The 24,898-nt window shown below is 36.1% G+C and overlaps 1 protein-coding gene across 2 annotated transcripts in view; it reads left to right on the top strand.

Moving 5' to 3' along the window:
* The window catches only part of LOC127418927 (beta-1,4-galactosyltransferase 5-like), a 53,686-nt gene that overhangs the window by 3,900 nt on the left and 24,888 nt on the right, over positions 1-24,898 (top strand). The window contains exon 2 of one of the 2 annotated variants that reach the window (XM_051659858.1): positions 21,954-22,084. The exons of the other annotated variant lie outside the window; for it this stretch is intronic. Within the exon in view, the coding sequence (XP_051515818.1) occupies positions 22,027-22,084 (58 nt within the window). The 5' untranslated portion in view covers positions 21,954-22,026. The remainder of the gene's footprint in view (positions 1-21,953; positions 22,085-24,898) is intronic. 2 annotated transcript variants of the gene reach the window in all.

Raw genomic sequence — 24,898 nt, 5'->3', positions numbered from 1 at the left:
AGATGCATATCAAACAGAGATGGTGAAGAGGTGTGTTTTAGGTTGTGGCTCTCCCAAAACCCTTGTCCCAATCCCCCAAATACCCTGGTTGTGGGCCCGATGGCTTGATTTTGTGCATATTGATGGAGGGATATCTGAGAGGACGAGGTTGTGTTCGAGGCATTTCACCCACTAATGCTTCAAAAACTGGACAGAACACGAAATGGGGTTTGTGAAATATCTGTCCTTAACAGATTCGGCTGTCCCGTCAGTGTACGCCATTGGTACCTCACAAAGTTTGACGGTAAGTGAAATTAGCTAGCAAGCTCATCAGAAACCGGAAAGGCACATGCCACCAACAACGACATTAAATCAAGATAATTATCCAACACCATACATACACACCATCAACTCGAGTGCTGTTTGCAGTATTTTACATGGAATTTTAAAAAACTTGTGCTTCACAATTATCTATTTTGGTCATGCTACCTCTATCATATATCATATACTGTGATGCAACCCCTGTTATACAGCCCCTAACAAGAGATGTGGCCTGTCAATGGGATGCATCATCTTTGAATAGCGTCAATCCAAACGGTAACTCCCACAATAAAATGATCCTCTGTGTGCTCCTGCTCCTCGTCCTCCTCCGTCTGCCTCAAACAAACTTCTTCCCCATCGGAAGCGATTGCTGGCGGTGTGTCAGGCGGCGAGTAGTCCTCCACAACTGACTGTAAACTTGCGTTCAGATCTGCCTCCATTTCTGTATGGAACGCCTACATTTCTAGATCCAGTCAATTCCCAGTGGATAAAATCAAGCCCCACCCTCTATTTCTTCTCATTCAATATTCCATTTCACTCGGAAATACGTCACAATACTGAAGTAAAGTTGGTCGCAACTTCCATTACATGAAGACTTTAAAACACAATCAAAAACCACATAGCATATACAGTACATTCATGCATGCATTATTAGTGCTTTTGCAGTCATGCATCATGCCTTATGTTATTTTCCTCTACTTCATGCTTTAACCACACATATCACCACATGTATGGTGATACATATACAGCACATTTACACAAGCATTGTTTAACATCACAGTCTCTACTATAAACCTGTTGAAATGAATTTGAACACTGCTGGAGACACATGCAAATCCTTCGAAGCTACAGCTCAATTTATGCTTAAATATTCAGGTATGTCTTATATGTGCATGGGTTGTAGTGGCATGCATGGATGTTTATAAGACATAACACAGGATCTGCATCTTCAAAGTCGTTTGACTCTGTTAGCATCGTGATATGGAGTAGAAAGCAGTGGCTTCGAGGCAGGACATTCCTGCTCCACTCTGCTTATTGTCATATTTGCATGAACATTTGTTTACAGAAGATTAAACCACATGGAAAAGCAGAGAGGAGGATCATGGGAAACAGAAGGCCAATAGCACAGTGCACTTACCATGTATGTTTGTGGCAGGTAGATAGTAAGAATGAATCGTTTCACATGAAAACCCTTACAAATATTGAGAGTTCACTGCAAATTTGACGCAAACTTTCCGCAAATTCGGCAAAGATAATTTTACAATGCAAATAAGCTTTGCAGCAAATTGTCCATTGTCACCAAAGGTTTGCAGGAGGATCACCGCTACCGGTGAAGAGCTGCAAACTTCTGGCAAACATTTGCGGCGAATCAGAAGCTCATTTGCATGTGAAATTAATGAGTGTCAAGTTTGCGGCTAGTATAGATTTTTTGTAAGGGAAATTAATCTTACACTGCAAAAAAATAAAATAAAAGAAATTGTCTGGATTTTACAAGGTTTAACAGAAATGTTGTTTTTGGGTTCGTTTTGGTGGTTCGTTACTACTCACTAGGGTGAACTTTCAGGAAAACTTCTTACTGGCTGCTAAACACCTTCTTTCTGCCATTGGTCCACATTATTATAAGGTGTGACCCGGAGCTTCAGCTACTTTGTGGCCGACAGCTGATTCCCGTTCAGTCAGTCAAGATCAGTCAACATGAACACACCGGTGTGAAGTTATTAGCAAACTGGTGCAAACTTACCTACATCTGTATGATCAGTCGCATCAGAGGCGGACTGGCCATTGGGAGAACAGGGACTTTTCTTGGTGGACCGGCCGTGAAACGGGGCTGCAGTATGCCAAAGGGGGCCGTGATATGATGAAGTGTGCGAGACATTTTCCAAGAACATGTCATGCGATTTTTTTTTTTTTTTTACATTTTTATTAATTAATCTACAAAAGGAATCAAATCTACAAAAAATACTTTTAGGTGCCCATTCACTCTTTTGTTTTATCTGCTCAAAGTGAGATTATGCCTCAGTCATAATTTTTTTTGCATGTATTCTACCCATTAACACTCTTTTATCAACCCATTTTTGCAGTAGTATCAGTGTCATCATAAATTACAATAACAGAGTGTAACCAGTGCAGAATGTTGCAAGTTAGTGCATTAGCGCCATGAATTCAGAATGTAAACAAGACATATTGCACATTATGTAGTGCATATATATTATTTTTAATTATCATCGAGTGGTTAAAACAGCTTCTTTGACTGACCTCGTGTGAACTGTACTTATAGAATGAGGCATGAAGTCATTGATAACACTTTTTAATGTTATATTAGTTGATGTTTTACATGTAGTCTTGTGAGTCCTCATTTAAATGCTCCTCCAAATGCCTCCCGCAGCGATGTAACCGATGTCTGAATGTTCGGAAACAATATGTCATTGCTCAGCTGTATCAAACTTCTTTTTACATCTGAACGAAGAATGAAGAAGAACTTTGCGTTGAGTGTGTTGTAGACTTAAAGGTATAGTTCACCCAAAAAATGAAAATTCTCTCATCATTTACTCACCCTCATGTCATTCCAGATGTGTATGACTTTTTTCTTCTTTTTAGAAGAATATTTCAGCTCTGTAGTTCCATACAATGCAAATGAATGGGTGCCAAAATTTTGAAGCTCCAAAAAGCACATAAAGGAGGCATAAAAGTAATCCATATGACTCTAGTGGTTAAATCTATGTCTTCTGAAGTGATATGATAGGTGTGGGTGAGAAACAGATCAATAATTAAGTAGTTGTTTTGTACTATATAATTCTCCTCCCTGCCCAGTAGATGGCGATATGCATGAATAATGTGAATGTGAACAAATAAAGAAGAATTTGAAAGTTAAAATGGAGATTTATAGTAACAAAGGACTTAAATATTGATCTGTTTCTCACCCACACCTATCATATTACTTCAGAATGCATTAATTAAATCACTGGAGTCTAGTGGATTACTTTTATGCTGCCTTTATGTGATTTTTGGAGCTTAAAAAGTTTGGTCATCATTCACTTACATTGTATGGACTGAAATATTCTTCTAAAAATCATTATTTGTGTTCTGCAGAAGAAAGAAAGTCATACAAATCTGGGATGGCATGAGGGATAGTAAATGGTGAACTGTCCCTTTAATTCTCTGTCGCTGAATTGCTGTGCATTTAGAAACTGCAAATGGATGTAATAATTAATTGAATATATATATATATATATATATATATATATATATATATATATATATATATATATATATATATATAAAACAAAATATTGGAAATATGTCAGCCAACAGCAGTGTTAAATGATCAGATATTGGTAAATAGGATGAGGTGTCATTTAAACTGTCTGCGCTATGTAGACAGCATAATTGATTACAATGGGACTGAGCGATTGCTTTTTGCATGTTGCCCCCGCAGTGAAAGCTCACCTGCTGGAGCTGCAGTTTAATGTCCAAGGACAACCATGTGAAGTCAAATGCCACATGAACACTGGAATTTGGTTAAACATCAATCAGGAGAGACGGCCTGCAAATTCTCATTCACTCTCACAGACAGGAAGAAACATTAATTATTAACAGCTTGATACTATTAAATGTACTTAAAACTGCCATAATATCACAGGATCACTTACTGTTCAACTAATGTAACAATTCCAGTGACTGTGGCCATTAAATACAAATAAATGGGTACTGAAATTATATTTTTCATATAGAAAATAAAGTCTATTTTTAGGGCCAGTCATATTTTTACATTGTGACATTATTTTCATCACATTTTCACACATTTTACCTGTCATTTCTCATTAACGCAATCTGAAAAAAATAAATAAATGTAACTATACAGTATTTATATATCATAGTAGTACTCACTTGATATTGCCTTTCTTTTCTTTTTTTACTGATTTTAATTTGAAATCTACAGCATCTGTTTACTGTTGTACTGTAAACAATGACCATGTTATGGTAATGAGAATTGTCATTGAAAACATGGGAATAGTGATAGTAAAATGTAAAAAAGAAACTTAAAAAACTTAAAACAAAAATATAAAAAAATATTTTTATTTTTTAAATGTACTTACGTTTCCTGTTCACAATGCAAAATAATCTTTATTTTCTTTATTCAAAATATAATTTATTGTTTTTTTATTATATAATTTTATGTTCTTTATTAACAGGTTAAGAAAGTCAAAACACAATTAGTGTAGCATACATAACACTAAAACAATCCAGTAATCACTAACTAAACAACATAAAATGTAATATTAAACAATCCATTGCACATCAGTATGTAACTACTAACAGAAAATAAGAACTTTAAAACTTTTAGATCTGTGTTAATAACAAAAATGAGAACTTTTAACACTTTTAGAACTGTTAATAACAAAAATAAGAACTTTAAAACTTTTAGATCTGTGTTAATAACAAAAATAAGAACTTAACACTTTTAGATCTGTGTTAATAACAAAAATAAGAACTTAACACTTTTAGATCTGTGTTAATAACAAAAATAAGAACTTAACACTTTTAGATCTGTGTTAATAACAAAAATGAGAACTTTTAACACTTTTAGAACTGTGTTAATAACAAAAATAAGAACTTTAAAACTTTTAGAACTGTGTTAATAACAAAAATAAGAACTTAACACTTTTAGATCTGTGTTAATAACAAAAATTAGAACTTTAAACACTTTCAGAGCTGTGTTAATAACAAAATAAGAACTTTAAACACTTTCAGAGCTGTGTTAATAACAAAATAAGAACTTTAAAACTTTCAGAGCTGTGTTAATAACAAAAATAAGAACTTTAAACACTTTCAGAGCTGTGTTAATAACAAAATAAGAACTTTAAACACTTTCAGAGCTGTGTTAATAACAAAATAAGAACTTTAAACACTTTCAGAGCTGTGTTAATAACAAAATAAGAACTTTAAACACTTTCAGAGCTGTGTTAATAACAAAATAAGAACTTTAAACACTTTTAGAGCTGTGTTAATCACAAAAATAAGAACTTTTAACACTTTTAGATCTGTGTTAATAACAAAAATAAGAACTTCAAAACTTTTTGAGCTGTGTTAACAAAAATAAGAACTTAACACAGGCTGTGTTAATAACAAAAACGGGGCATCATTCACAAAACACAGGCTTTACAAATTTCTGTATAAACTGTGTAAAAATTTATGTAAATGAACTAGTTAACATAAATGATTCATACATCGAAATATTTAGTGTATTTCTGCTGTTTTTTTTTTTTTTTTTGCTATATTTCAATTCTGTTATATAAAATAGGGTGTTTTATAGTTTTATTTATAACACCCTATTTGTTTAATGTCACCCTAATTAAATAGAACTAATCAGTGATATTATTGAATTTTACAATCCAAACTGATTGCAGAATTAAATAACATCACCCAGTTTTTCAATGTATTTAGCTACTTTTTGTTAGTAGCTTGTAGTGTAGCTAACATTTTTTTTTTTTTTTTTTAAAGAGTAGCTTGACTGTAGTTAAACTACTTTAAGTTATGTGTAGCTTGGGAAGTTTCAAAGTAGCTTCCCCAACACTATTCACTACGGAATTGCAAAAGTAATGCCTGCTTTCAAACAGGTTTCCTCAACACTGCCATTGGTCAGACAACAGATAGTCCCGCCCCAAACTTGAGCCACTGTTGAGGTGTCAGGCTGTTTGGGATGCTCACAGTCACAGAAACCAACCAAAAATGGTTTACTTATAGTACACTTTGCATATTATGTAAACTGGGATATGAGAATTTATTTTAACACCCCAAAAATGACTTTTAACAGATTTTTACTGTAGCGTTTTTCATGTTTTTTTTTTTTTTTTTTCAGTTAAAATTACAAGCATTTTTTTTTACTGTATTTGGTGAAGCTGAAATGCCAAGAAATATGTTTGTACACATACACATAAGACAGAAGAGATGTGGTGTATGACTGCAGCTCTCTCCCCCCCCCCCCCCCTTTCATGCACCTGTGTTTACACACAGTGACATGCAACACTAAGCGCATTTGACTGGTTGACTCAAGCTGATGCATGTGGAAATGAGGAAGAACCAGTGCTCTGATCTGCTTGCAATCAAAAGCAGCACAATTCAACAGGAAGTTCAGTGATCCTGTACCTGTGTCCTCCTGCCAATTCCTTAAATAATTATTTATGAAAGCAAACAGAGGCAATGCTCTACCAATGCCCTGCTAATTAAAACAGCTAAAACTCAAATATCATTCTCTCCCTCACTGATTGTAGTCATTATTTAAAATAGTTTACAATTATTCACAAGTAAAATTGAAACAACATCAAATGCACCATATACATAGAAGTCACAACAATTGCAGTCCACAGGAAATATGTGAGCCAGTGCATCACAATAACAAATTCATTTATGCCGCAAAATTTTAAATCCAAGCAAGAAATTTAGATATGTAGCTTTTGCAGGTCAATCAACAAAGCACACCACATTTTTAGGCCACACTGCAATAAATAAATTAAAACATTTAAATAAATCAATAAGTAAATCATAACAAATTAATTTAAATAATAAACAAACAAATAAGTAATTAAATAACATTTCATGAATGTCTTGTTTTTCAGTAAAATTATCTAAACATCATTCCAAACATTTGCACTGGACGATTTTGCCACTTGTTTTAAGCAAATATATATTGTTTTAAGGATGTTTGTTTATTTTTACTGAAAACAAGACAAAGAGTCTCATTAAAACATGATGTTTTGCAGTGCATATGTATTGGATTGAATTTTTGAATGGATAGTTCACCCACAAATGAAAATTCTCTCTTCATTTATTCACCCTCATACCATCCCAGATGTATATGACTTTCTTTCTTCTGCAGAACACAAATGAAGATTTTTAGAAGAATATTTCATCTCTGTAGGTCCATACAATACTAGTGAATGGTGATTTAGACCTATGAAGCTCCAGAAATCACATAAAGGCAGCATAAAAGTAATCCACAAGACCCTAGTGGTTATATATATATATAAATCTACAAGTGCATGGTTAAGTGCTCATGGAAAAGATGTTTTTAGCCTTTTTTTGAAGACAGCGAGTGTGTCTGTGTCATGGAGTTGGGAAGGTCGTTCCACCAATGTGGTACAGTGAAACCGAAAGTCCGGGAAAGTGTTTTGGTGTCTCTTTTTGTTGGTACAACAAGACACCGCTCATTAATCGAACGCAAGCTTCTGGTGGGAACGTAGCTCTGCAGAAATGATTTTAGGTATGTTGGAGCAGACCCAGTGACTGTTCTGTATGCCAGCATCAGAGCCTTGAATTTGATACGTGCATCAACCAGCAGCCAGAGAAGAGAGACAAGGAGTGGTATAACATGTGCTCTCTTTGGTTCATTAAAGACCAGACATGCTGCTGCATTCTGGATCATTTGCAGGGGTCTAATTGCGCATGTAGGGAGGCCTGCAATGAGAGCGTTACAGTAGTCCAGTCTAGTTATGACAAGTGACTGAACAAGAAGTTGTGTGGCATGTTCAGAGAGGAAGGATCTTATCTTCCTGATATTGTAGAGTGTAAATCTACATGATAATGCTGTCTTTGATATGTGGTCTGTGAAATTTAGTTGGTTATTGATGGTTACCCCTAGATTTCTGACCATTTTGGAAGGCATTACTGTAGTTGAACCCTGAGGTACCCCAGTAAGTAGCTGATGTGACTTGGACACCTCTCCAGGCTACCTTGAAGGACCGACCTGAGAGATATGAATTAAACCAGTCAAGCACAGTTCCTGTGATGCCCATAGTAGAGGGGGTGGAGAGTAGGATCTGATGGTTGACTGTGTCAAAGGCTGCAGAAAGGTCCAGCAGTATCAGGATCCAGTTTTCACCTGTCTCAGTGACAGACAGCAGGGCAGTCTTGGTGGAGTGTCCACTTTTGAAGCCTGACTGATTGTCATCCAGCAGCTTGTTCTGTGAGAGATAGGCAGAGATCTGATTAAAAACTGCCCTTTCAAGTGTTTTCGCCATGAATGGGATGAGAGAGACTGGTCTGTAGTGTTCTACTTGTGTGGGGTTAAGTGCAGGTTTCTTCAGAAGTGGGGTTACTCGAGCCTGCTTAAATGTAGTGGGGAAAATGCCTGTAAATAGACATGTGTTAACTATGTGTGTAAGTGCAGGTAGTATGGATGGGGAGATGGCTTGGAGAAGGTGGGAAGGAATGGGGTCAAGGGGAGAGGTGGTGGGGTGGTTGGAGAGGAGGAGTTTAGAGACCTCAGTGTCAGTCAGAGGAGAGAACATAGAGATTTATGCTGCCTTTATCTGCTTTTTGGACCTTCAAATTTCTGGACAACATTCACTTGCATTCTACAGAGCTGAAATATTTTTCTAAAAATCTTCATTTGTGTTCTGAAGAAGAAAGTCGTACACATCTGGGATGTGAGTAAATTATGAGAGAATTTTCATGTTTTTTATTTTTATTTTTTTTATGAACTATTCCTTTAAGGTGACAATTACATTTTCATTCACAAATTGTCTCCTGAACTGCTTCATTCTGGAGCAATCCCAAACTGATGTTGATTCAGGAATATTAAGCATTCTCCCTCCATCATTCCCATGCTGTTTTTCTTGTTTTGACAGTGCACCAATTGTTGAGTTATTAGCATGGAGAGGCACGAGACTAATTACACACCGTATCTGACTGAGCAAATGAAATGTTGTTACAGCAACGGGGAACTCTGTTGATGTTGTCATCATGGCAGCAGGTGTCACATGGCATGAAGTGGCAGGAATAAGGTTTTACGGTCTGACTGACAGCATCTGACTGAAAACAGTACATCCAGGTCTAAACTAAACTGCATTTAGCTGGACACAATAAAGACACACAGATTTTAAATCTTCATCTGTTTCTTATTTTATATTCTTATTTATTGAAATAGTTTTGTTTTGGCAAAATAAATGGCTGACAAGTGCCACTCTCTTTCCTGTGTTGATGTATTTGCTGTTGAAACAGAAAGTTGGGGAGATCCAACAGCTTGTCCTTTTTTAAAAAGCCAATATTTACATCACAGTAATAAAGATGATTTGTAACTTGCTGTTGCTAGTCTGTGCCAGGTGGTATTAGGGGGAAGGACATTCTTACTCTAAAGACAGTTTGATTGGACAACAATTTTAATATGCCTGTGAGCGCAAGATGATGTCATCAATATTTTTGGTCCATTTTTTCTGGGAAAAGTGAAGAGAGAAAGTGATTTTGTGAACTTAGACACACTTAATGTAAACACTGTCCGCAATGTAGACATACACACACACACATGTTGGTGAGACTTATGAGGAATCTCCATAGACATAATGATTTTTATACTGCATGAACTATAGATTCTGTCCCCAACCCTAAACCTAATCCTTACAAAAAACTTTCTGCATTTTTACATTTTCAATAAAACATCATTTAGTATGTTTTTTTAAAGCTATTTGAATAATAGGGACACTAGAAATCTCCTCATAAACCACATTTATAGCATAATACCCTTGTAATTACCAGTTTGTAACCTAAAAAAATTCCTCGTAAACCACCCAATCCCACCCACCCACGCACGCACCCACCCACACACACAATACTCTAATAAGCATACAAAAACACTGCGCACACAAATATTAAGTAAAATCATCTTTAAATCGGATTGAACTACTTTTTCAGTATTGAATAAACTAAGTGCAATTATATTTATAATCAGCATTTCACTCATGTTAGCATGTTGCTAAGCTAACAACTCAATACTCTAATATAAGCTTACAAATACACTACACACACCATTGTTGGGTAAATAATATTTTTTCCATTAAAATGAAGAATTTTTATTGATACAGTACTTTTTAGTATTTATTGAAATATAACAGTATCAATATTTTTCTCGTGATAGCATGTTGGTAAGCTAACAATGTGATATTCTAATAAGCTACAAATACATTTCAAATTATACACAAATAATGGGCAAAATAATCATTTTTAATTAGGTTGAATTAGTTTTATTCATACTTTTTAGTACTGAATGAAATGTAAGTGAAAGTATATTTATAATCAGCATTTCAACTTTGTCCAACATTTTAGCAGATTTTTTTCACAGAGCTTGTCACGACGCATACTTCGATTGCCCTTACCACAAAGAATCATGCTTTGATGCCTTAAATTGCTGTCTAGGTAGGCAGCTCACTAGGTTTTGGAACAAAGCTGCTGTCTTTGCAGTGTTAAGGTGACTATAGATGGTTAAATAGATGCAACATATAGCAACCAAGTTATCACTTGGTTGCTATTAGTCTTGAGGTGGAAAGAGTACTAAAAACATAATACTCAAGTAAAAGTACTGTTACTTCTTAAAAAATGTAGTTTGAGTAGAGTTAAAGTACCTGTCCTAAAATCTACTCAAGTAAGAGTAAAAGAGTAGCTCATTTAAAAGTACTCATGAGTAGTGAGTATTGAGTACTGAGTTGCGAAAACTATGCCCCATTTTAATAAAAACTCTATGCTGCAATTTAAAAATGAGGCACACAAAATGTAATTTACATTCCCTTTAATGGCTGTTTGCCAGAAGGAATAAAAAATATAGGTATTTTATAGGTGTTTGTGATTGACAACTTTTAAAATACGTCACTTATCTATGATACTGTAAACACTACATGAATCTGATTAAAAAAATAAAATAAAAGGGCGACATGATTACAGAAATGAAAGATGAAAGTTACTTTCAATATCATAGTGTATGAAACAATTACATTAAATCAGTTTATATGTAGGGTCTAAATTTCCCTTAAAGGAATAGTTCACCCAAAAATGAAAATTTGCTGATAATTTACTCAGATGTATCTGAGTTCCCTATCTGTCAATCACTTGACGTTGTGTTGATGTAGTGACACTAGGGGTCACTCTTGGGAGTCCCAAACACCTCTGCTTTTTTGAAAAAAGGCCAATGAGAACTGCATCTTCCTTGGTGCATGCACATTCCACTCGCCAGTTCTCATTGGCCTTTTTTAAAAAAAGCAGAGGTGTTTGGGGCTCCCAAGAGTGACCCCTAGTGTCACTACATCGACACAATGTCTCGTTCCCTCCATTAGGAAACGGAGGTTACAAAAGTAACCAGGACGTTTCTTTCTTCATCAAAACAGAATTTAAGACTTTTAGGATTTCATTTCAGGCCTCCTCCTCTAAACAATGCAAGTGAATGTACTCCATTTTTGACGGTCCAAAATGCATATTTAAGGTGCATAAAAATAATCCACAAGACTCCAGTCGACAAATAAAGTTCTTCTGAATGTAAACGATTGATCATTTTTAGAAAAAAAAAATACTTATATACTTCTTAACTACAAATGTTCACTTCTGTACATCTCTGTGATGCGAATAAAACATGTTCAAAACAATGCAAGGAATGCAAAAAATAAAATAAAAAAAACACTGAAAAAGCAGGGTCACTTGGCACGTCATGTCCCGCACATTAGAGGGGGTAGACCAATTGTTTGGTACAGGGGCCACGTTTGGCTTTAAAGGAATAATTCACACAAAAAGGAAAATTCTCTCATCATTTAGTCACCCTTTTGTCATCCCAGATGTGTATGACTTTCTTTCTTCAGCAGAACACAAAGTAAGATTTTTAGAAGAATATTTCAGCTCTTTTGGTCCATACAATGCAGGTGAATGGGTGCCAAAATTTTGAAGCTCCAAAAATCACATAAATCAGCATAAAAGTAGCCTAATCCATGTGACTCCAGTTGTTAAATCCATGTCTTCTGAAGAGATATGATAGGTTGTGTGAGAAACAGATCAATATTTAAGTAATTATCCTCCCTGCTCAGTCAATCTCCACTTTAACTTTAACTTTCTTCTTATTTTGTTTTTGGTGATTCACATTCTTCATGCATATTGCCATCTACTGGGCAGCGTGAAGAATTGGACTTAAATATTGATCTGTTTCTCACTCACACCTATCATATCACTTCTGAAGTCATGGTTGTCATATGGATTACTTTTGTGCTGCCTTTATGTGCTTTATAGATTGTCAAAATTTTGGCATCCATTCACTTGTATTGTATGGACCTACAGAGCTGAAATATTCTTCTAAAAATCTTCATTTGTGTTCTGGTGAAGAAAGAAAGTCATACACATCTGGGATGGCATGAGGGTTAGTAAAAAATGAGAGAATTTTCATTTTTGAGTGAACTATTTCTTTAAGTAGCACATGGGGGGCCACATTGTACTCCTTTTGAGATACAATGTTCCACATTGATTTAGTTCTTGTATCTTTTAAGCCCAGCAATAGTTGTGTTCTCATTCTAATGCATGATGCACAATTTTCTGAAGTTTGTGACTGGTGAGATGTTCTGCCTGAAGTATTGCTCTAAAAGGGTTGATACTTTTCTATCTTTATAAAGGCTAAGCATAACTATAAATTATTTGATCATCTCTACTTTCCTGGTAATTTATTATACAAATTAACACACTCTCCACAACAGGGGTCAGTATTATTAAAAAAAACTAACAATACTATAAAAAAATAGTATTATTAAAAATCACTGTTTTATTCTATTACATTAATACTTTTAAAGCTACTCAAGTTATTTAGCCAAAAGAGTGGTTTTCTCGTTTCCTTGTTAATGTTGTTTGATTAATATCCTTTATGACATAGCCTACTAGACAGTGCTCAATTCGGTTACGTGCGCATTTCAAGTCGGACATTTTGATACAAATACTCTTTTTGTCCCACTGTTTACGTTCACTTTAGACCAAACCGACTGCGTTTATATTAATGCCTAACCAAGACGGGCACTGGCGGAATTATAAAGTGTATTTGACCATTTAGGCGCGTATCCGCATTAGCGCACAAACATTAGCTGCCTGTCAATCAAACAGTGCGCAGCTACAGACGTCAGGAAATTAAAAGTCAATCTTTTATATTTTATCTAGATCAACCAACCAGTGGTTGTCTTGCTATCGCGATCGATGTAATGAACACCCCTGGTCTATATGTAGAACATAGGCTAAGTATAGAAAATTACTCAAAAGTTTATCATCGATATCGAGGACATCTCTCTTTCTTTTTTTTCAGATAAACATCAAGATTGTTTTATCGCCCAGCCCTATTGATAACATTGATAACCCAATAATCTCAGTGATAGATAGCTAATTTACAGACTACGTTATAGACACACAGAATCTAGTATGCAGAAATATGAAATTTACCTCAATATGTTTCTTCAAATTAGAGGCAGGATTAATGCTGATATCTGGCTTTAGCAAGTTAAGCTCACATGACACAATCATGCAATTGGCCTTTTTCACTGCGAAAATCCCTTTCAGGTGCGGCCGTGATGTTCAGGTGTTGAAATGTGTTCGAGGCATCCTCCACATCCATAACAGTTGGCGCCGATCTACAGCTGCCTTTCAAGTTTTTTACGTGTGATTTGATTTGTCGGGAGTCATGAGACTCTCCCTAGCCAATCATGTTGATAGATAAAAATAAAATCAGGACAGGGAAGTAGTAACACAGACAGAGGGAACATAGCGCATTAAAAGTACAGTTACAGCACTTAAAATGTACTCAAGTTAAAGTATAAAAATTTTAAACTACTTAAAAAAGTACAATTCCTGTGAAAAACTACTTAATTACAGTAAAGTGACTATTTGTAATTCCTTACTTTACACCCCTGCACAGTCGTCACATTTTGAATGCATTCTGTCAGTTTAAACCTCAGTTCCAAGAGCTTTGGACTGAATTAATTGGTGCTGCCCTGCAACTATTAATGACTAATAGTGATGATGATTCAGAGTACAGTTGGGCTTACTGTAAAATCAGATAAGGAAGAGATTTTACATTCTCAGCACATGTGGTGAAGAAAAATCTTCCTGTAAACACACACACACTAAAAACCTGAAATGGCAGTGATTTTATAACCCTTGAACTACCCTCAAAGCAAACACACATACATGTTTACTTAGCTATCTAAATGAAGATGCACCATAGACTTTAGAGTTTTTATATCAATCTCATTATATTTAGTCCAAACTAACCCTAAAGGGGCAGTCGCACTACACTTTGCACTCCATTCACTTTCATTCAAATGCATCCGAATGCAGCAGAGCGGAAACGCAAGCTCATGCAAAGTAATTTCGTACTACACTGCGTACCAAAGTTCAAGCTTGGTGAACTCTGAACCGTCAATTCGTACGACAAGAGCACACGCAACCAATAGGAGACTGAAACGTCACACACTGACCTCTTGGCTCAATTCAAAGGATACATATTTCAAAGCTGCGAGATTTATTGTTGCAGGAAAGTGAGTAGACAATACACAGTTGTGTTCAAAAGTTTGCATACCCTTGGAGAAGTGGTAATATATGTACCATTTTTAAAGAAAACATGAGTGAGCAGGCAAAACACATTTCTTTTATTTCTTATGGGATTCATATTCAGCTGTAGGTTATAACAGAATGGCACAATCATAAAACAAAACATGGCAACAATGAAAAAAATGAAATGACCCCTGTTCAAAAGTCTGCATACCCTTAGTTCTTAATACTGTGTATTGCCCCCTTTAGCATCAATGACAGTGTGCAGTCTTTTGTATTAGTTGTCTATGAGGCCCCAAATTCTTGCAGGTGGTATAGCTGCCCATTCATCTTGGCAAAATGCCTCCAGGTCTTTGGTCATCTTGCATGAACCGCATGTTTGAGATTTCCCCAGAGTGGCTCAATGATATTAAGGTCAGAACGTTTGTGCTGGTTTGGTGTTTGAGATATTAAGCATTCTTTTTTGGGCTGTGTGATGTCACTCTCCACCCCATCTCGCTCAAATCGCTGTGACTTATTAAATATTAAATAATTAAATATGTGATTTGGATTTGAAGCTTGAAGTTACTGCCAATGATCAAACTGTCAATATAAAAAAAAAAAAAAAAATGACAGCAACGGTAAGAAACCTGCACCGAGAGCACAAACGAACGAGTCAGAAAATTAGTACATTGGATGAGATGAGGTAAATGCATGAATGACGTCACAGATCCGGGAGATAATTTTGTTATTTCTATGTAAGGGAATCAGTTAGATTGTTTCTTTCAACAGCACAAACAGGCACAAATCGAGCACAAACAAATGACACCGGTTTGGAGCGATTCGGACGACATGGGGTGGAGAATGACGTCACTGCTCCCAAAAACATTCTTGCTATATCTAAGGAAGGGAAATAGTTACAATGTTTGTTTTAATGGCACAAACCGAGCACAAACGACCAGCACCGGTTTGGAGCGATTTGAGCGAGATGGGGTGGAGAGTGACGTCACACAGCCCAAAAAAGAATGCTTAATATCTCAAACACCAAACCAGCACAAACGTTCATTTTTGTGGCACAAATCAGCACAAACACAGCACAAACGAATGGAATAGTTTTGGTGATTACTTAATTATATGGGGTGCCAACTTCACGGAGGTAATTACAAACTTTGATTTGAAGCAAAAAGGTATTTGGAAATCGGACAAAAAGACAAAGGATGCTGTCTTTTTTGTGTACTCAACGCCTTCCATGAGGGAATGAACTACAATCACATGAAGCATTGCCAATGATGTAATCGTGAAATTATTTAAAGTTGTTGATTATAAGTATTAGGGCTGTCAAATTAAAAATCGAATTTCAAATATTCATTGAATTTAAGAAAAAAAAATGCACATTCAAATGCTAAAAGTGTGCATTCGAATTTTGGATGTGTGCCAAGCATTGATGATGACTTCAGATCGAACGCACTCTTGCGTAAAAAAAAAAAAAAAAACTAGACACAGCGCAACAAATACAGTTTAACAGAAAGCAGGTGTCTCGAGACACTTTTTAAAGTTCTTTTTAAATAGACACAGCATCTATTTAAAAGCGCTCCTGCACGAGATGCTGAATAAACAAAAACAAAGAGAAACAAAGACGTTCGTCTAGCACGCGTTTACATAGAAAAGGACATGGATGATTGCAAAAGCATTGCAAACAGCCCCTTGCAGTTGGTGGAGGTAGTTGGCCGTTGCGTCTTCCTCTCTTATAAGCGTTTCTCAGATTAAGCAATGAGTTTTTTAAACGCTTTGTCAGGAAAGATGTTCAACTTGGAAATGAGTGTCTCGAGATCCTCGCATTCGGTTACAGTCTGTTGTGTTCCGTCTGTTTGAACAGCCCCTGACCTGTGCTCATAGTCTGAGCCATAGTTCAGCTGAATACCACTGCTGTCTGGGAATATTGCTACTCTACATACAACTGTAATGAATAAAAAACAGTGTGGTATTTCACTATATTATGAAGCTTGAGTTTGGGGTAGTGTACTGTGGCATCAGTGTAAGTGTAACAACATGTGAATTCACCCCCCCCCCCCCATTTTACTGTTGACTTAACATTTGAAAATATGGACCGACTTAAACTTTTTATTTTATTTGTTTTATGCACATTAATTGAAAATGAAATGCTCTTTTTTAACAGCGAGGAATGTTCTTTGCAATAATGTTACACAGTGCTGGTTTATGTATTCAATGTGCCCTCTTGTGGACTAAGGAAACAACGTCAATTTAAAAATCAGTTGACTTTTAAAATTTGAATTTAACTTTACATAAATGAGTTCACATTTACTATATAGCGTGCGGTTCAAAATTGTTCATAATGTTGACAAATTATACATCTGTATAATTTGTCAACATTATTAACTCTTTTTTGACTAGACTATATAGTAAATGTGAACTAAATTAAGTAAAGTGACATCAACAGGTATCAGTTTTACCTGTTGATGTGCAACATCAATAAAAATTTGAATTTAGTTTCTCTGCCCAATTGACAGCCCAATAAGTATAGAAACAATATATTTTAATTTTATTGCAAATATTCAGATTTATACACAAATTTATAAGTAGTTTGAGAGTGTTTCAAAAGTATTTTAATATTTTTTTTATAAAAAATACTTATATTTCATTTTTACCCAGAACTTGTGTGTGCAATGTATTTGAATGCTTATTAGAGTATCATTTATGTTATCTTAGCAACATGCTAATGAAAGAGAAATGCTGATTATAAATATACTTACTGTGTACCACATTACATCAGTACTAAAAGCGTTAATAAAAATTGTTCAATCTAATTAAAAAAATATATATTTTTACCAAAAATTTGTGTGCAACGTATTTGTATGCTTATTAGAGTATAATTTATGTTATTATAGCAACATGCTAACGTGAGAGTAATGCTGATTATAAATATACTTAAACTTTTATTTCATCAATTCTAAAAAGTTTCAATAAAAGTAGTTCGATCTAATTTGAAAAATTATTATTTTACCCAATATTTGTGTGCAGGATATATTTGTATGCTTATTAGAGTATTGTGTTTTTAGCTTAGCAATATGCTAACATGAGAAAAATGTAGATTTGTTGATTGCGATTCTGTTAATGCTGAGCGTTTCTCTGCCGGATCATGGATAGTGTAATTCTTAACCAGGAATAACGCTAATAAATATGAAAAATGAACACAGACTGATGTCTACAACAGAAGCATACTGTATACCATTGATGAACAACCTCGGAGCTCACTGTAGGTCTGTCTTTAAATAGGGTGACCATATGTCCTCTTTTTCCCGGATATGTCCTCTTTTTCCCGGATATGTCCTCTTTTTCGAACCTTAAAAAAGCGTCCAGCCGGGATTTCTAAATTTGCGAAAATGTCCGGGATTCTGCTTTAGTTGCATTATGATGTGCATCTGGTCTAATACTTCATTGTGTGTGCATGCATATTTGCATTGCTTTAACCCCTTTTTGTAAGTCCCGCCTTCTCACACACCAATTGGTCGATTATAAGAGGCTTTGCAGCAACTATTGGCCAAATTCCTGCCTGTCAATCTCTCCACAAACGCACGAAGCGCTGTTGTGTTCGACATCAAACAGTTGCTTGACAGTAGCAGCAAATGACAGCTGAGTGGAAACAATGCCCAAACGGAAGTGCAAATTTCCAGAAGATTTGCACAAAAAATTCCCATGGTTTCGTCCAGGTCGAGATCCGTGGGAAGCAGAATGTATGACATGTAAAGCTGGCACTTATGTGTCAGTTGCTAATAAAGGTGCAAGTGATTTAGAAGCACACATTAGCTCTGCGAAGCATAAAGGGTCAGCAAAAGGTGAAAGTTCATCAGGTAAATTAACGGACTACTTTTTGCGACCAGGTAAAATTGTTATCACATTGCTTCATTTTCCAAGGCCATTCAAAATAATAGTAATAGTAAATGAAGGTACACTCATGGCATCAAATATTTTATTTTAATACATGGACATTCAAAGGTATGTTGGAAATTTGTATTTATTTATATATATTTATGTTATGCTAATAGAGTGTCTTTTTCACTGTATTAAAGTTTGCGTAACACTGTTTTGAAACCTATTATTCCACCCCACCCCAATCTCAACAAATAATGTGCCTGACAATCACAGATAATACCAGCAGTAGCAGTTCTAGCTTGTATGGCGCCCTGGGTGAAACCCACTTCAGGGGGAGGGGCTTGTGGGTGATGAGATGGCTAGTGGGGTTCAGGTGCCCACTTGTCTGTGTGGGCGCCTCGTGCCGCCACCGGTAAGATGCCGCCCTGGGCGGCCGCCCATGTCGCCCATGTCTAAATCCGCCACTGAATACCAGCCATGATTTCTTTGTCACTTGATCAATATGATTAATAATACTTACATTCTCTATAATTTAACAATACGTACATCTAAATCCTGATGAGAATTTTGCATTCATAATAACACTGTTTTGAACCCTATTATTCCACCCTACCCCAGTTGACAATAATGGAATTTTTACTTCCGGAACCAGACTGTTGTGCTCTATAGAAAGTAGAAAATCATGGTTCATGTCTGTGAAGTAAGTAAGGCTTTAGGATGCTTAAAAACAGGGACAGGCTTCAATATGTCCCTCCTCAACTTCCAGTTTCAATAGGAAATATTGCATTTCAACACAGGAAAGACAACTGCAACTGTCAACTACATTTCATCCCACACTTCCTGTAGCACTTGCCATAGATGTGACTGTCTTGTCGGGTTAAGACTGTCTTGTGGGGTTAAGATCCATAACACTTTTTTCCAATTATCTGTTGTCCAATGTCTGTTTCTTTGCCCACTCTAACCTTTTCTTTTTGATTTTCTGTTTCAAAAGTGGCTTTTTCTTTGCAATTCTTCCCATAAGGCCTGCACCCCTGAGTCTTCTCTTTACTGTTGTACATGAAACTGGTGTTGAGCAGGTAGAATTCAATGAAGCTGTCAGCTGAGGACATGTGAGGTGTCTATTTCTCAAACTAGAGATTCTGATGTACTTATCCTCTTGTTTAGTTGTACATCTGGCCTTCCACATCTCTTTCTGTCCTTGTTAGAGCCAGTTGTCCTTTGTCTTTGAAGACTGTAGTGTACACCTTTGTATGAAATCTTCAGTTTTTTGGCAATTTCAAGCATTGTATAGCCTTCATTCCTCAAAACAATGATTGACTGACGAGTTTCTAGAAAAAGCTGTTTCTTTTTTTATCATTTTTGACCTAATATGACCTTAAGACATGCCAGTCTATTGCATACTGTGGCAACTCAAAAACAAACACAAAGACAATGTTAAGCTTCATTTAACAAACCAAATAGCTTTCAACTGTGTTTGATATAATGGCAAGTGATTTTCTAGTATCAAATGAGCAATTTAGCATGAATACTCAAGGATAATGTGTTGGAGTGATGGCTGCTGGAAATGGGGCCTGTCTAGATTTGATCAAAAATGACTTTTTTCAAATAGTGATGGTGCTGTTTTTTACATCAGTAATGTCCTGACTATACTTTGTGATCAGTTGAATGCCACTTTGGTGAAATAAAGGACCGATTTCCTTCCGAAACAGCAAAATCTCTACATTATTCCAAACTTTTGGCTGCCAGTGTATCCTGTGACAAGATTTCTACATTTACTTTTGAAACTGAATTGGTGGTTTCCAGGGTACCATGGTTACTAATGTTTTCTTACTGGATGCTACTGTAGTGCATTGCTATGTGGTTGCTAAGGTATTTTGAGCGCTTGTTACAATCTTGAGCAATAGTAAGAATGATGCTTTGAACCTATCAGTGAGTGTCGTTATTGAGAAACTTTGTATGTATGTGTGCTGGCTACAATGATGCCTTATGAGTAACCCATGATCGGACTTCATGTGATCTGGTGCAGAGTTCAGACCAGGTCACGTGTGTGTGCATTCACTTTAGTTTGTAATGAAAAAAACTAAAAAATTAATATATTAATTTTCTTTTGTCTTGTTTACCTAAACATCCTTAAAACAAAATAAATTTACTTGAAGCAAGCTAAATTTATGCTTAAAGCAAGTGAAACTATTTGCCAATGGGGTATTGCATTTATTAATCCTAGTTAATGTTCATTTATGAAAACACACTTATTAATTGTAAGTTTAAACATTAACTTTTTAACATTGTTTATTGTTAGTTCATGTTACCTAATGTAGTTAAGTAAAACACTACATACACACACAGACACACACAGCAGCAGCAGCAGCACTCGCATATAATCATGTGATCACAGCTTACTGAAGTCACAAGACACTCTCTGGTCATCTGTTGAGTCTGAAGTCAACCAGAGCACCTCATTAACTCAGTAACATTTTCAATTTGCACTTAGAAACTTTATCCTCATTTAAAAAGTTGTACCCCTAAAGAAATGTCATTTTCATGACCGTGTTAGGTCCAATGCTAGGCGCAATGACCGTGCGCTCCGTCTTATACCATTTTTATGCCAGTGCAGAGAGCACAGTTTGCTACTTTCCTGAGAAATAAGTCACTGCGTTTCAAAACCATGTCTATTCTCGGCACAAAGTGTGCATTCAGTTCCTACATTTGCAGTTTGGAGATTTCACCAGAAGGTAGGGTGACCATACGTCCTCATTTTCCCGGATATGTCCTCTTTTTCGGACCTTAAAAAAGCATCCGGCCGGGATTTCTAAATTTGTGAAAATGTCCGGGATTCTGCTTTAATTGCGTTATGATGTGCATCTGGTCTAATACTTCATTGTGTGTGCACACATATTTGCATTGCTTTAACCCCACTTTGTAAGTCCCGCCTTCTCGCACACCAATTTATTATAAGACACTTGCAGCAACTATTGGCCAAATTCCTGCCTGTCAATCTCTCCGCGAGCGCGCGAAGCACTATTGTGATCAGCATCAAACAGTTGCTTGACAGTAGCAGCAAATGACAGCTGAGTAGAAACAATGCCCAAATGAAAGTGCAAATTTACAGAAGATTTGCACAAAAAAATCCCATACTTTCATCCTGGTCAAGATGCGTGGGAAGCAGAATGTATGACATGTAAAGCTGGCACTTATGTGTCAGTGGCTAATAAAGGTGCAAGTGATTTAGAAGCACACATTAGCTCTGCGACTATTTTTGCGACTAGGTAAAATTGTTATCACATTGCTTCATTTTCCATGGCCATTCAAAATAATAGTAATAGTAAATGAAGGTACACTCATGGCATCAAATATTTTATTTTAGTACATGGACATTCAAAAGTATGTTGGAAATTTGTATTTATTTATATATATTTATGTTATGCTAATAGAGTGTTTTTTTCACTGTATTAAAGTACCAGCAGTAGCAGTTCTAGCTTGTATGGCGCCCTGGGTGAAACCCACTTCAGGGGGAGGGGCTTGTGGGTGATGAGATGGCTAGTGGAGTTCAAGTGCCCACCTGTGTGGGCGCCTCGTGCCGCCACCGGTAAGATGCCGCCCTGCCCATGTTGCCCATGTCTAAATCCGCCACTGAATACTAGCCATGATTTCTGTCACTTGATCAATATGATTAATAATACTTACATTCTCTATAATTTAACAATACGTACATCTAAATCCTGATGAGAATTTACACTACCAACTTCTTATAAATGTTATCAATGCTTGACAGGGAATGGAATATATAAATCAATGCAGATGGTGCAAAAACCGGAGAAGAACTTTAGAATAAAATTGCACTTGACCCAGCCCATTAGCACTTTGCAGCATGATTTTCCAACCCTTGCGGCTATATATAGCACATGCTTGCACCAAAGTACCAAAACTTCACGGCCCTACCCACTGACTTTGCATAAATAACCTATCGCATAGCGCTGCACTTAAGACAGGAAATAAGGCCTGAAGACTTCAGTCACATCAGTAACCTTGTAAAAGCTGTTTTATTCTACATGGAGCGGGTCACCTCATGGGAGCCGTCATGTTGAGATCACATGACTAGTCGAATACCATGCGCTTTATCTAAGTAACCCCCAAAGAAGACATACAGTTTCATTTTTATTGTATTTTTTTGGCTTACCATATGCAAAAAAGACAAAAAAGCTTTGAAGCATTACATTTTTATTACACAAGTGATTTTCTCTAGTGTACTGCAGTGTATGCAACACAATACTGTAAGACAATTCTGCTTCTGTAAAGAAAAAAATGAAAAAATCCAAGATTCTTTAAAAAAGATTCTTCCAATGATCTTGAAATGGTAGAGTTTTATGGACAGTGTCATGAATGATTAACCAGTTGAAAACAGATGTTCTTGATGGCTGTGCCATCAAGAACATGGTAGAATGAGACATGTATGAAGTACTTTGGTGGTTGTAGTGGACACTGAAAGAGAGATGAACTGCTGTGTCAAGGTGAATGTGGGAAAAGAAAACTGTATGAAGGGTTTGGAAAATGTGTTCTCAGAACTGAGAAATGTGTGAAAATGATTATAAAACAACTGTAAAGTTGTGTGATGTTGCTGTAGATTCAGATATTGTGACAGATGGTCAGTGGATGGATGTGGATAAATGGAAACTTTTGGCTGTCACATCCTTCAGAGTTCAGATTGAGAGTGTTGTGTTGGTGAATGAGGGTGAACCTCGGGCGTGTAACTCCTCAAGCGTAAATTTCATGGCATTATTTGATTTGTGGCTTTTCTCATTTGATCAGGGGAAAACAACAACAAATGCGTCAGTCCCTTTGTGGTACAAATTGATTTACTCAGTGTGTTTATTTTAATGGATTCATAATTTAATTTATATGCATTGTTCAAGAGATCTTTTCTGCAAAACAGAGAACACAATTTCACAGATACCAGCCCATCAACACAGTGTGTGATTGTGTGTGTGTGTGTGTGTTGGTTTTGTGTATCGAATGTCCCCACAATGATGGTAAAACTTGAATTCAGCTATATTGTGTAGAGCAGCCAAAGTTTCCCCACTAGGAAAACAATCATATGACAATAAACATATACAATCTAAAAAAAAACATTTAATATGATAATATACAAATATTAATAAACATACTAGATAATGTCTTTATGAAAATGCGGAAAGGTTTGTGTGAGGGTTAGATTTAGGGGAGTTGAACAATATTGTTTTTAATAATATAATATAATATTATATAATATAATAATATAATATAATATAATATAATCTAATATAATATAATATAATATATACCATGGTCTGTTCGAATACTCAATTCTGATTGGTTGGAATGGTTGCATTAAAACTGTTTGATGCACAGGTAATTCTAGTCATTTTTGATCACCGTTCTATATTAAGATGTCTACTCTGCTGTGCTCCATAATGAGACATTTTGAAAGTTTAATACCTCTTTTCAAACGACCTCCAGACATACAGTATATCAAGGCTGATGAGTCTCAGAGCTGAGATTAACCATCACAAAACCACATCATTAAGTCATGCAACATCATTATGCCATCTTTAAATCAACTGTAAAGCTACAGGAAACAAAGAAAAGACAACAGTGTTCATCAGTCCTGTATAACTCACCCAAAGTGCTTGTGAGGAAAGTGTGGTTTGACATTCAGCTGTTTTGCATGGAGGGGCAGAGAAGGTAACCTCGACCTATTTAATGCATCTTTCGCAGTTCGTCAAGACAAGGCAAGATCATTTATATTGAAAAACATCATCTAAAATTGCTGCCCTGCTCAACGTGTGCGCTAGAGTGCGCCCCGCGATCACACATCGCTGACTGAAGCTCTGAATGGATAGAGACTGTTTCATAACAAGCAGCCTTTTGTAATGGTGTAAGGTCACATTGCGATTTCATTTTTAATTCAATCAATCATGTAGCCTTAATGGATACCATATGGATGCCTCAGAGGTCAAAGTCTGCATGATTAGAGCTTTTTGGATTATTTTCTCCTCAACATGAACAGCAAGTGATACTTTTACATCACGTCACGTCAGCAACACCAGTTTTTCCTCATTATTGTGAAAATGACTTTATTACATGTTCTGAGGTGTGCCAACCCTTCTACATTATGTGGCTGCTATTATTTCTGCATTGAGTATTTAAATTCACAGTTTTAAAGAGTGTTTGGTCTCCAAAAATCCTGTGATATTATCGCACTACTTTTTCTCGGTCTGTGATTTAGAACGGGCAGAACTCTAGATTTCTCAACCTGTAGAAAAAGTTAAACGTTATTGTTATTGTTCCAGTCAAAATTTGCACTGTAAAAATCAATGACAGCTGTAACTAATCAATGCTGGCAAGTGACCATGGTATAAGTAGA

This window comes from Myxocyprinus asiaticus, chromosome 28 (genome assembly GCF_019703515.2).
Source record: "Myxocyprinus asiaticus isolate MX2 ecotype Aquarium Trade chromosome 28, UBuf_Myxa_2, whole genome shotgun sequence".
Lineage (NCBI taxonomy): Eukaryota > Metazoa > Chordata > Actinopteri > Cypriniformes > Catostomidae > Myxocyprinus > Myxocyprinus asiaticus.
The sequence above is the reverse complement of the archived record's forward strand: the minus strand, read 5'-3'. Positions and strand labels throughout refer to the sequence as shown.